Raw genomic sequence first — 14505 nt, forward strand, 5'->3', positions numbered from 1 at the left:
CAAGTAAATCCAGAACACCTGCCAAATACTATGAGTATTAATTTTGGCTACTTGTTTTATCAGATGATCACAGATGGACGAGCTGTCCGCATAGACTGGACATGGATTTTAATTCAGTAAGAGCTCTTTGTGGGAGACATTCAGATCTGAGAGTCTGAGAGTTATGGACTTAAAAAAGACACTGAACTAAATTTATATCTCTCCATATGTATTTACCACTTCTCGCAGCATCTGGATTTCACAATCAGAGTTGAGTCCAAGGTATTCTTGAGGTCATTAAAGATTTGAGGCTGAGACACTATTGATACTGATGAAATCATAAAATGATATTTCAGGTGGATTACTGACAAATTAGTAAGAAGCTTCACTAGCAAGACTCCTAAGCTTGACCACTGGGTTGGGTTTTTAAAATATTGGTTATATCTTTGCATGGATTGTGAAGTTCCACAGTACAAGATACACCAACAGTGTATTGCCTTACAGTCAGTAATACTGTGGATCGTCATCAGCTTTTAACTGGCTGATGAGTTTGGACTGGTGCCCCAGCTTAGAGAGTCATTGTCTGTTTTGGATTCCTGTGCAGAGCCAAGAAAGTCAGATTTACATTGGAAGGCCAGAGGCCTCAGGAGATCAAACTAAAAGATGTCAACTCTCAAGTGGGTGTAGCTTACAGATTCTTTTGCAATTCATCAAGTTTGTTTTCCAAGAACAAATCTCTCAATGATTTCACACACAAATTCTTATAAGTATACATTGAGTACCTGCTATTTTGATCCCTTCTCCAAGAGGGTTACTTTATGTTTAGGTAAATGAAACATAAAATCAATACACTGAGCTTCAGATCTAGGAGCATTTCTGGTACTTTTACTCCCTGGAAAGCTCACAGATGGTTGGATATGAACTTTAGTTAAGGCAAACCCACAGAGGTCATCTGAGAAAAGTATTGACTGAAATATATCATGCTGCCTGTGGAATATGGATCAGTACCAATGTGTTGTGTGAAACCTATCAAGAATAACTGCTAGAATCTCTTCTAAAATTGACATATAACCACTGAAACAACTTGTCTAAGGATAGGACTGACTGACTACCTATTCCTTAAAGTTTCTGAACTGTAAGTAAATATCTTTCTAAAATACACTTTTAAAATTCTTTAAGGCTTGATAAGCAGCTATTTGGTGAAATAGAATAATCAGTCATAATTCTCCCTTATAGCTTTAAAATCGATGCGTCATCATCAACTTTAGTATGTTTTAATTTTGCCACCTTAGATTGCTCTGTGCAAGCAAGAATCCTCAGATGAAAATTTTCTGAATCTGACTGAAAGGTTCACTTTATGAACAGATCTTCCTTATTTCCAAACTGTAAATCACATGGAAGCCTTGTATCTTTGCTGGCTTAGAGTTTCATAATTAAAGCCAAAATCTTATCTTGATTCTGGCAAATTAAACGTGAGTACCATTTGGAAAAAATACACAGCTTTTTCATATTCATGCCTAACTGCATGAGGGTACTTTCATGACCTGATTCTATGACCATTTATGCCCTTTGCTCACATGGCAATAGTAAAATTAACTATTGATTATACCAGTGTAGGCATGATTGCAGTTTTGTGTGTGTGATTTGATTTAGCCAACACTTATCAAAAGCAGAGGTTTGTTTGAAATTTCACCTGAACAATGTTTGCAGAAAGCTAAAATAAGGTGGTACATTTGAGGAAAATAATTTTCTTGAGCCCTTTTTCCTTTTGCAAATTGTCTGTGAACAGATTTTGATTTTTGCTCTTTTTCTAGTTAATTGAAATTAAATGCTAAGTGCGTTATGCAACATATTTCTGTCTGTGAAATGTTCATGAACTTTGACTTTGTCTTTCACAACTCACTTATTATACATGGCGTACAGTGTGCAGTTTGTCATTTAAGTCATATGCTGTTGCTCCTCTTTCCTTATGGCATGACCAAAACTCTAGAAGCTTTAGTGGAAAAATAACCATATTGGTATGCAAATTTCCTTATTCACACATGAATATGGGGGGGGGGGTGCTGCATGAGGCGCAACTATTCAAAATATTTGTGTGACTGTCTATGTATGGCAGAAAGCCAACAAAAGCAGGGACAAATATATATGACTCAGCAAATGATTTCAAATTTGTCAGCATTTTCACAAATCAGTTTCTTGCTTCTTGTGCTGCTCTTTTAAAAACAAACTAAACCTAAATTTTATACCTTTGAGACTCTGAGATGGAAAAACTGAAGCATTGTGCCAGTGTGTCAGTTTACCTACTGACTTTGAGAACTGCTTTGATCAGTTGCCCATATAAACGGCCTTTCTTTGACATTTTGCTGTATCTCCAGCAGGTTCAACTCCATAGCTACCATTGGTTCAGCATTTTGTTTATAATTCAAGTTGTCAGACTAGAAGATAAGATCACTAACATTTGGTCTGAAGAAGTTGTGACTAAACACTGAGTCAAGCATAAATATAGTCACTCCTACTATTAATATCATTAGAAAAGCATAATGGTGCCATGATCAGACTTTATTTTCTTCTATCTATCTGGACTAGGAATGAACCTAAAGGACAGAAAGGACAGTCACGGGATTCTCCCCTTTTTACACGCATTCATGAGTTTTTCCAAGCCATCTATTATGGGATCCAATTTACAAGTTGCAGAGGGAAGGCTATGAAAGAACTCTAATTATCCTTTCCTCTTCCCCACATCCTTATTGACAAAGCCAATTCAATAACTAGATGACTGGTTGCCAGTGCCTCTCTTGACTACAGATTTTTGAAATATTCATATGTCCCTATACATCTGTCTATATAGCAGAGCCTGCACGGTCCTTTTATAAGTGACATTTCATGGTGAGAATTATGCCAGCACAAAATCATATGACTTGATGTCTGCTTCAATGACATTAAACTCATAGTATATGGTAGTGAATGATAAAAAATGATTTGCAGATTTCTGGTCTTGTTTTTAGATTTATTCTAACTAAATTTATTTCTAACTAAATAATTCTAATTTATTCTAACAGGATCAGACTGGTTTATTTGCCAGATCTGTCTTACATGTTAGATATTTTCTATGTCTCTCTGATTCAGAAATACTGAGAGAACAGCATCTCTCTTAGCGTTTACATTTTTTTCCCCTAGGTCCTGGTTAATTCATGAAAATGAAGTGGAACAAAAATGAAGAAAGACAAATGGAGAAAAGTAAACTCTATTTCACTCAAAACCTTTCAAACCAATTCACTTCAAATTTTGGACAAAGGTTTGACACAACTCAGAGCAATTCAAATGAACAACTGCATTAAAGGGGACGTGTTGGTCGAAGATAAATAACAAGAACATTTGTGCTATTATCAATACTTACTTAAGCTCCTGAGAGTTAGCAGCCATAAGGGATTTTAATGTCTTATCAGCTAGTGGGCACCCAGAAACACTGAAAAAAGAATGATGTGAAATATTTTACTGAAACAGAACATTATTTTTTTCTTAAAACAGTAACCTCCAGACAATCTATGACTTAGAATGGGGACAAAAGAGATCCTCAAATATTTGCTCTTGGCAGACGAGGAGCAGCCAATATCAGGCTGTAGTTCTTAAATTACTGGAAAGATACACAGTCAGGACCAAAAGTTTCTAAGCCCCTGTAAAGTTTTGCATAGGGAGGCAGTGGTACACAGAGTTTATGTAGCCTACATGAAGGGCAGGTAGAGCATATGGTCCATGTGGCTGGGAAAAGGCAGAAACTGCTTCCATCCTGCTCCCAAAAGGAAAGACAGGAAGTTATTGTTTCAACCCCTAGGTTGACAGTGGGCTATTCTGAGGAAAATATTTAGCAACCTCAGATTATGTTAACAGATCTATGAATTTCAAAGCCATTCATAGAGGTATCTGCAAAAACTTCATTAAAATTTCATGCACTAGCATCTGTACAGAGAGTGCTTGTACAGTTAGGGAAATGGAAACTTTACTAAATAAATTACTTATCTGCAGGTCTCAGCCAAGATACGCAGCTATGGTAATAAGCATATGCTGCTTAACTCAGTCTACTGAGCCCAGACCTTCACAAAATATAGCAAAACCAGGAAATCTAGCCACATTTCTGTCTGGATTATTTTCTGCAAATTACTTTTGGATACTTATGCATGGTTAGTATAAAAATGTTGAAAGATGACAATAGCTAAAAGTAGCTCTATTTCCTGCATTAGGCTTCCTGTTGTTTCTTACCTGCGGTGTGAAGCATAGTTTCCTGTTACATGACCGCTACCATCACATCCTGGAGTTGGACAGCTATGCAAAGAAGATGCAGTAAGAAATTAGAGTATGTATAATACACCACATAGCTCACCCTACTCTGCAGTAAATTACATAATGATCCTTAGGACAACCACATTCATCATTGCGCATCTCAACACTATCATGATGCTACAGAAAACTATCAAAACTTATACAACACTTCTAGTTTTCAATTATTACTTGAAGTATAGATGGAAAAAAGTTTTCCTATTTCCACCATGCAAATGAGTCAAAACCTTAATTTTTTATTCTATGAATTGTGAAATCACTGTGCTTTGTGTAGATTTTTTGGTTATGTCTTGGGTTCTTAAAAGGACAGTTTCATTACTGGTACCAAATTTTCACAGTAATTCATAGATGTTAGGGATGAATTTTCTGATTTGACCTCCTGTATAACACAGGCCAGAAAACAGTAATATTCAAACTAATTCCCTCAACTTCTGACTAAAATAAGGCACCTTCTTTAGAAACACATCCAATCTTTATTTGCTGACATAAGTGAAAAATTAGCTGTTACGGTTGCTTGCAGAACAGAAAGCATATCAAGCTCACACAGCTGAAGTTCAGCATCAGCACAAAAGTTTCCCAAGATGTTTCTCAGCTGAACAGAGAAGTGATACAAAGGTGGTGTACATAGGTGGTGTACATTTAGCACAACAAATATGTCCCTTTATGCCAAGAGACGAAAGTATGTTTGACCTGGAGAAGGTGTTGTAGCTTCTGTTTTCCTCAGCCCTTCTTCAGTCATAGCACTGAGCTCATTTATCAAATTGGGATACAGTCCTCTGCAAGAGGGCAAAGATATCAAGAAATGCAATTTGTTGAAGGGGGGGGAGGGGTAGCTGAATTAAGTATACCTTTCTACAGTATTTTACAACACTAACACCATCCCTTCAGAGTCACCTTATAAAGGGCTGTGTCTTTCACTGGACCCATGGATAAGAAGGGCAAGCAGAACCTACAAAATCTTTTAGCTGGTGTTCCACAGTAATGAGTAAGGTGTACTTGAGATCCTCACCTGGCTATTTTGTCTGAGCTGGCAGAGTGCTAGGAACTTTTTCAAATCTATAAAGGAGCCTTAGGAAGACATCAGCCTCATTTTCACAGGCCAGTTCAACCTGAGCAATGAAGTTATGGGCAAGAGAATTAATATGGGAAAATAGAAAGCACATGCTAGGAGGTGTTATTTATAAATTAGTTCACTGCAACTGAGCTAACCATGTCAGAAAATTTTTCTCTGCAAGTGCTTATGTCATTTTAAAAACTTCCTCATGATGGAGCCACCTGTATTGAATTGTTCTGTACGTGTCCTGAGCTCAATGTGGTCACAGAAATGTAGTGTGATCTTTATGATACCTGTAGATTCTTCTATTTCTTATTTAATTTTCTGGACAGCTACATTTTAGATACCTGTTTCTACTCACTGTTTGAAAATAATACATTAAAACTGCTATAAGCTGATCATTGCCCTAGTAAATACTTGGATATTATTATTTAGGAGAGTAGAAAAGTATTTTACAGACATCTCACAACAGGTCAATATCACAAAGGAATAAATATTACAAAAGAAAAACTGTTAGTCTTCAGCAAATAAACTCTCCGTGATTTTTGTGTGCATTTGTTTTAGAAGAGGCAAAATAAAACTGACCTGTAGCAATTTAGGTCATGAACTACAACTGCAGATATAATGTGAAGAGTAGACAACATGCAGACTGCATGGCATGAGGGGAAAGAATCACTCTTCACAGCAGCTTGCCCCAGGGAAATGTAATTTCTAGAGACAGAGGTGGATCTAACTGATTCAGTGTCACTGAGTCTGGGGAGCAGGACACAAGGTGATGGGATATGACTCATTTATGGGTGAGCCTGCAGTGATTGTTATGGACTTCATCACTAAACGATACAGAGTGCACTTGTCTAGAGAGACCTACTATGGTTCGGGACAGAAAGAAAAGTCATATAAATGATTGCTAAATCCTAATTGACTATTACAGTGAAAACACTCTATTGATATCAAAATGGTGTTGATGTGAATCCAAAGGGTTTCTGTGAAGAGCCTAGATAAGATTTTAAAAAGTGACTAGTGTTATGAACTGGTTGGGACAATATTACTGAGAGGATTCTAAACCGAAACAAGCTGTTGCATGCAGAAAGATTTAATGGAATTATCCTGTTTTCAGTTTTAGATAGTAAAGTTTTGGAGCTTAAGATAGAGCAAGGGAGTCTCTGTACATGGGAAAAGAGAGTATTAGCTTATTCTCCCAGAGTGTGAATTTGTGCATCCACTCGATTTTCAGCAGGACAGAATAACTAACTCCGCTTTGAAAGAAGGAGATGGAGGAATGAAGTTTACATGTTGGAAAACCCTGGGGCAGCTCCTGTCTTGTGTTTTATCTTTTTATGAATTTTGCATGTTTCTTATCTGAGAAATCCCCAGCACTTCTCCAAAAACTCTCAACAATGTATCTATAATAATAATTGTCCAAATAAAGTTTTTTAATTATGTAAGCATGAGCACAGCCAATCTGTAGCACACTACCAAACTGGGTTTTTGTTGCCCATTTGTTACCTATCTATCCAAGGAATAAGGCGTGATACCCAGTATAACGTTAGTCATGATTCTGTCCAGACCCCCAGGTCTACCCTGGCTTGTTTCAGCTCCAGACCTCACATCTACCCAGTTGCATAGACACAACAGGGAACTAACTACCTGCAGTGAGCTGTCATGCAGGTCTGCCTGCTCAGCTCCTGTGAATGTACTCCAAACCATCACTCAGAACAACAGCGTAGTCAGTCTTTAGCAGGGTAGAGGAAAACGTGGCATTTTTTGTGACTCACGTGATGAGTTCCTTTTTGAGATCTCTTGAATGAAGCTTGGGTTTAGGACTTGGTATGGAGACATCTCCTGGATACTTCTTTTCCTCCATATTTTCTGGAGAGCTCACTGGATCTTTCTGAAATGTTAGATGAGAATATGACAAAAGGTTTCTATTTTCAAGGCCTCCCATATATTCAACAAACAACTTGCTGTGGCAAGAAGAGCATCTCAGAAAACAAAAAAAAGGGCCTTAAGAAATGATGGAGAGAGATGAAGAAAGTTTAGTAAATCATAATTTCTGGATCTTATAGTTAGACTTTTAAAAATGTTGAACTGTATATTTGTGAAAGTATTTCTGAAGGTGGATGCTGTTTTAAGCTGTACATAGGGAAAATTTTGTTCAGATTTATAAGATGGTGATAAAGACCAAAGAAAAATACATAGGGAAAAATAAAAGCAGTTTTTAAATATATAGAGCCAAATGAGACTTGAGCAAGTATGTTCTTGTTTTTTCTGTGCATGACTGAGTTTTCTATACAGTTGATGTGAATACCACTGTACTGTGAATTACAAAATTATAATCATAAATTAAAAAAACCTATTGTACATAAACAAATGTAAATGCAAAGCTTTTTAGAGCTGTAGAATGGAATGATTTGTTATCGTATGCAAAGAGCAAAGTCTTGTTAAAGTAAAAATCATAAAAACAAAACCACTTTGAAAATTTCTTACTAGCAGTCTGCTAAGGGTAGTTCTTGATTTCTATTATTTGTAGATTAAAATCATCACTGCTACAGTGCTGTTTGATGGATGGTATGGACCATGAGTATTCACTTCTTTGGGAAGGCATTTTGGAAATCTAGACTCCTGAAAGGAAATGACTTCTTTTTTTTCTGAAAAGTCTTCATTCATCTCTTCAAAATAGCTTGGTTTATGCTATTTTGATAATTAATGCCTTCAGTTATTATTATTTTTATGAAGGATAAGTATTTCCTTTCTGGAGGGATGCTCTGTGGATATTGTATCATTTAAGATTTCTCGAAAGCTCATAGCATCAGTTATCAAATCTCTATTAATCCCTTCTGGGAATTCATATTGGGTTTGGGACTTAATTCCAATACTCAAGTAGGTATCACCCAGAGATTACTGTCTGTAGGAGCAGAAACTGCTGCCTGTGGTTGAGGGGAGAAGCTCCCAGCTTCTGCTAAACTCATGGGGCTGGTGCCATAGATGCTCTGGGCTTGTTCAGCTGATGAACATGCCAGGACAGAGGGACAGGGATGTCTGCAGAGCTGTTAACACAGAGCGGAGGGCTGAGGAGAATCTGGACTGAAAATGGAGATTCTGCCTAATGGGACTTGTAAGCTCTGCGGGGGTGTTTCTTCTGATAAAGCTTCCATATGGTCCTCAATTCTGGCAGCTCATCTTTGCCTGTTTGGAGACTGGATCCTCAATATGACTTCCTTCTGCTTTCTGGTACTGGCTACCTACTGCCTACTGAAACTCACACTACATATACATATAGAAACCATGCCATATTATTACTATATCAATTACTACTGGTTTTTGCAACCACATTTGTGGGGTTAGTTTGTCTGGGAATAATCTCATCTGTTACAAATATAGAAAGCAAAAATACATATATTCAGCTTTTCTAAACACTTTCATAGTAATTATTGAGTAATTATTTTAAATAATAAAAAAAACCTGATATATTTCAGGAGTTTAGAATTTTATTTCTAAAGCAAAACTTCAGATAAGGAGTAATAGAGAACATTAAAGACAATAATAAATAGTGTTTAAAAGTTAGAAATAATAAATAGTTGAAAGTCCTCCAAACATGGAATCTAAAATACTGAAAACCAAAAGTGAAAAATGAATGCTAGGATTCAAGAAACTTCAAAGACTGTTTTCCAACACTGAGTTAAATCCTGGTTCCAGTGTCATATGGGGGTGTTTTTGCCACTGCAATCTGCAGAATGGGGATTTGAGTTCCTGACTTTGTCTGCAAGTTCTGACCTGCCTTTCTTACATACACATAAATGCAACTCCTACAGGTATCACCAGTGTAAGGAACTGGAAAATCAAAAGCTTCCAAAAGAAACAACAAAATGGTGACCCTCTGTGGCCAGCTGGAAGGGGTCAGATGTCAAAATAATTTCAGAAAAGACAGGTAAAGTGGTTTCCACTTAATATAATGAAGGTTGAAGAAGACTAGCTCATCAGTTTTCTCTCTGTCAGCTAACTGGTACTCTACATCTGTATCACTGAACTGAGGACCAATGCTGCATTTCTAATAATTTAGTGCATGCCTTGGCTGAATTCTAACTATGTATCAAGACCGGGCACACATTAGCCTCTTCCACTTCTTGTCAAAGGTCCAACTGAAAGGATGCTGAAGTAGAGGGCGATAGAAAGACCACTCTGGCACAGCGTGATGTACCTCAGGATTCACTTGCAGCAAATAAAAGTAGCTGTAACTGTTTGTGCTGCAGGTTTTATTTATATTTTAATGTATATAGCTTGTGTTCTTTATCTCAGATGAAAGATATCTCTTGATCTTTTGCTGGTGATGGACCAGAAATTTGTGTGAGTTATTCATCATGTCACTGTCTGATACCGGCTGCAAAGAGAGGACTGATCAAGAATTATGTATATCAAGGGTTGACAAAATACTACAGTATTACAATTCACAGCTTCATTTAATGATGTTTCACTGAATCATTTAACAAAAATAAGATTGCAAGATGGAAGTTGAGTACATCTACAGCTGCCAGCATAATTCATACTAGAGGGTTTAGAATTGCCTTATTTTCATTTTCTATCTTTGAAAAATTTATTCTTTTCAAATCTTAATTGTGAATTTCCTTAATTCACTTATTAAGATATGTAATATTTTTACACTGAAAGCTATACACACACATACATATATGAACAACTATAATTCCATAGTAACTGCTTTTTTGAAAAACAAAAAAATTAATAAGGACCAAAGTGGGAATAAAGTTTGTTTCCTAGTTAACATCCCTTAGTATATTTCCGAGGAATAAGGGAGACATATAGACATTTAAACAGGTGATTTCTTCAGCATTGTCTTAGCACCTTGTTGAACACTTGGTATTATTCAAGCAGCATGAAAACTTCAGATGGGTAGGAACTGCAAAAGGAAGACAGTGCAAAGGGAATGCAGACAAAGGAATACCAGAACTCTGCCTTTCTAGGACATTACATCAGTACATGTGGCCCAAAAGGGTGTGCATCTGTCTGAAATAAGTAGGTCAGACCTAAAGACCAAATATTTTTTGGTCCTCTGCATTTGGGACTGAGCATAAAGCATCTTGCCTTGACTTGTGTGCTTCTCCAGACCTTTAGCTTTAGAGGGAGAGATAATCTTTTGGGAAAACACCTTTAGCACTTCCCACTTTTTGGTCTGTTAGGTGATGATCATCACAGCTTGTCAAGTCCAGCCATATGTATAATTTATCCTTTCCCATTTGAATGGATTTCTAACTAAATGTTATTAAAATTAAAAAGAATTCCAAACTAAAAAGAAAATCAGAACCAGCCCAATCAGTCCAAACACTAATATTTTCTGCAAAGGGCATGTGTGTATTCACGCATGCACACTACAGAAAGAAAGCAAGCAATGAAACTCCATTAATGTACAGATGGAAGTTTATATTGATTTCAGCAAAGACCAGAACATAATGGTAACATGAATAACAGATAATAGCATCTGGCACTTTTAACATTTTTAAGCCCTGAAATCTTTGGAGAACTGACAGTTGAACTAACTGACAGCTCTAGTTATTTCTCGGCGCTTTCCTTTTGGAGAGATTTTGAGCTTTTTCCAAATTCAGAAATTTTTTTTAAGGGGGCATCTGGACAGGCTATTTCACTGAGAGAGAGAGAGACAATATTTTCTGGAAATTACCACCAAAATTAAGCAACTGTTGTGCATATGAACCAGATAACAATGAATTAGGAATAGATATAATCAGTCATTTTCTTTGCATAAGGATAACTGCCAGTCTTCGATTTGCAAAACGGAGCCTCTGGCCCTGAGATCACTGGACATGTCAAGGCTCCCTGGGATCGCAAAAGCTCACAGCAGAGGTCTGGGGCCAGATCCTTAGTTAGGGACAAACTGCACAGTGTCAAAGCACCAAGTGTAAGGGGCAAGAGTGCCTGAGCACAGACCTTTATGTCATGTTGGGTAGTCTGCTGATGCTTCCAGCTCCCTGTGCTGGTAAGGGAGAGGGAAATAGCCAGCCACCCATCATGGCCTTCTGAAAGTCGAGCAGAGATTGCAGGGGACATCGAGGTGCTCCTGTCATAGCTCTTGCTGAGCTGCGGTGGCAGCAGGGAGGAGGAGCAGCAGGACAGGCCCCCTGCCAAGTCTGCGACACCGATTGATCCCCTGCAGCAAGGCGGTTCTCTCAAAGCTGGATGTGCTTGTTCATTATGCGGCATGAATGGGGAAGAGCCTGAGTCCTCAGCCTACTGCCTCATGTCAAAGGCACTCTAAAACCCTGATACAAGGATCATTCTCTCATTGCTCAGGCACGGGGCATCATCAGCCCTTATAGAGGTGACCTCAAAGTGCTCTTCAGGACAACCCAGCCTCCAAGAAATGATCCACCATGGTGCAAACTGTCTCTGGTCTCATTATGACAGGTCACAGTGCTGACTTTTTTTTTCTTCACATTACTGAATTATTTTTTATTTCCAGGTATTCTTGGAACTGGAGGCCTGGATCTCCTAACCTCAGCCCTAAGTAGATTTACACCTACCTATGTGTTCTTGAAGTGCCAATTTTGATATTTGAACAAAAGATTTTGTAATAAATATAATGTTCAAATGCTATTATTTAATATATAAAGCCAAATAGGGAGGAGATGTATTAGGAGCTGAATAAAAACTCCAAAGTGCAACATCTTTTATTCTGGTTCAGAAAGCTATCACTCAAGCTTGTCTATGTTAATTACCAAGATTTTATTTAATTAGCCTTTAAATGTGCTGATGGTCCTTTCCTGATTTAAGAAAAATGCAAGCAATCCATATTCTGATGGTCAAGCTCAAGAGAAAAAAAAATAAAACCAAACTTGCAAGCAAAATAGAATGATAGGAAAGAAAGACGAAGAAAAGACTATGCTGCCATGTTGCCAAGACAGGATAAATAGACATGAAAGAGCAAAACAGAAACAAAACCAAAATCAAGACAAATATCAGCTTGGAAGTGGCAGTCTAGAAGATTAGCCATAAAAGTTGGAAAATTACTAAATAAAAATATTTGCTGAAATTTTAGTTGCTCATCTTTGTTCCTGAAACTGCATTTTCAAGTTTGGGCTTTTACATTTCCTAGGACAAGTTTAAATGGGAAGACACCTCTATACTTTCATCTAGTTTTTCTATGCTGTTTCCTTATGGGATAAAAAATATCACAACTGGTGGAAATTATGTACATATCCTCTTGTGCTACTTGTAACTAAAACCTTCAGAAATTCTTAACAATTGTGTATTTCCAAATTTGTGCTCTCAGACTGACTTCTGGACCACTGGACTCACTTGTGAGATCTAAGACTCACTGGCAGACATTTCTTAAAGTATGGTGAATGTAAAATAAAAAGTTTTCCACTGAAAGAATATTGCAGGCAAGATTCTAAGCATGTGATTGTATGCTTAGATAATGAGTTATCCGGAATTATAAAGAGTTTGTGTGGAAAAATTACTTTTTGTTTCAGCATGAAAAAAACTATTTTGCTTTGGGGTTTTGGTTCTTTTTATGTTGCCTTTTTTTTTTTTTCTAAATGATCCTTAGGTCATTTGGGTGTATGTGCTACAGGACTGAGCCATTAGGAAAAAAAATTAAAAAGCAGTCTCTAATGGTGGATACCTTAGATCTTAGAGACTTATAGGCATTCACAAGTAGGCTCTGAGAGCAAGATTTTTCAAACTGAGTAGTGATTTTTTATGCCACATCCAAGAGGGCATTAAAGCCAGCTCAATGTTCACAAACCTCTACCTGTGGAAATTGATTCCCTTTAAACTGCAGTAGAATGGTCATCCCAAAGACGACCAGACAGCCACTCATCCAAGGGAAAAAGTCACTCAGAAGCTGAAAAAATACCTCTTTTTCTTCTTCTTTTCTGCCATGGGTCTTGCTGTAGTTGATTGGTGTATCCCAGCCTTCCTGTTCACAAAGAGCCTGGTAGAAGGCTGCATTTACCAGGATGCTGCTTGTTTTGAAAGGAGAAGAGGAAGGAGTGGGAAGTGCTGTGCTGGAAGAAGTGAGAGGCATAACTTTGTCTTGGCTTCGGTTCTTTTTCATACTCAAATCCAGAGTGCCATTTTCATCCACTTCTATCTCAGCTCCCTGACATGCAACAAGAAACAAGAGACATGTTTAGATATGGACATGGTGAGGTTGCAACATAACCATGTGGTGCTTTTAAAGGATAAATATAAATGCATGCTTTTATTTAAATTTATCTGAATCTAAAACCAGATTTTCGATTTATATCAGTTAATGTCCAACTCTTAGGCAGACTTAAGAGTAGCTTCAGTAATGGTATCCCTGCATCTCAGCTTAAACATAGTAAGTAGAATTTAAATAAGATGCCTCTAAACCATAACCCATACACCCTAAATCTAGTTTTATTTAAAAAAAGTTTAGCTTTAAATCTTCTTGATCTTTTCACTCTTACAGAGAACTATGACCCCAATTCACAGTTAAAAGCATTAATGCATTGTTTAGGTCATCAACAGCATTATTATTACATATCTTCCCTTCCCCCCACACCCCAGAAATTTTACAACATCTGCATCATGGGGAAGAGAAGGAGGGGGGAAGAAATATGCCCAGAAGTAGCACAGTAGGAGAAATTTTCACTATGGTTTTGTCACTCAAATAGCATATTGCCTTGATCATAGTTTGACTAGGCCACTAAGGCACAGGTCTGCACTGAGACCACTAGACTGGGAGCCATCAGAGGATCTTTAGGAAGTTCTCCCTGATGGAGACCTTCAGCATGAGTTAAGAAAGCCTTTGCTACCTGGAAAGTACAGAAAAGAGCAGTGTCTAATTGCAGGGGTGTGTGCAGTTTGGGGAGAGACCCGACTTTGCTTCTCAGGCTGGAAGTTCTCAGAGCAGCTCCTGCTCACAAGAATGGGCAAGTGCTGCTTAGCTGTACAAGAAGAAGGGAAGGAAAGCTCGCTGTTCTGCCTTACCCTGTCTGACCACAGAAAATACAGTACAAACTCCTCTTCTTGGAAGGATGACAAGCTCCTGAAAGTGCAACTTCCTAACGGAAGTTACAAAAATTTTTCCCTCATGCTCAATATGAAACACTGCATGTTGACACATTGTGTATTTAAGGCTG

The 14505-nt window shown here is 37.6% G+C and overlaps 1 protein-coding gene across 18 annotated transcripts in view; it reads right to left on the minus strand.

The window, feature by feature from the left end:
• The window catches only part of ST18 (ST18 C2H2C-type zinc finger transcription factor), a 173683-nt gene that overhangs the window by 12779 nt on the left and 146399 nt on the right, over nt 1-14505 (minus strand). For all 18 annotated transcript variants that reach the window (XM_074881064.1, XM_074881035.1, XM_074881055.1 and 15 more), the window contains 4 exons: nt 13254-13499; nt 7144-7259; nt 4237-4299; nt 3377-3445 (listed from right to left, as the gene is read on the minus strand). In XM_074881064.1, the coding sequence (XP_074737165.1) occupies nt 3377-3445; nt 4237-4299; nt 7144-7259; nt 13254-13499 (494 nt within the window). The remainder of the gene's footprint in view (nt 1-3376; nt 3446-4236; nt 4300-7143; nt 7260-13253; nt 13500-14505) is intronic.

The sequence above is a fragment of the Strix uralensis genome, chromosome 1 (assembly GCF_047716275.1).
Source record: "Strix uralensis isolate ZFMK-TIS-50842 chromosome 1, bStrUra1, whole genome shotgun sequence".
In the NCBI taxonomy this organism is placed as follows: Eukaryota; Metazoa; Chordata; class Aves; order Strigiformes; family Strigidae; genus Strix; species Strix uralensis.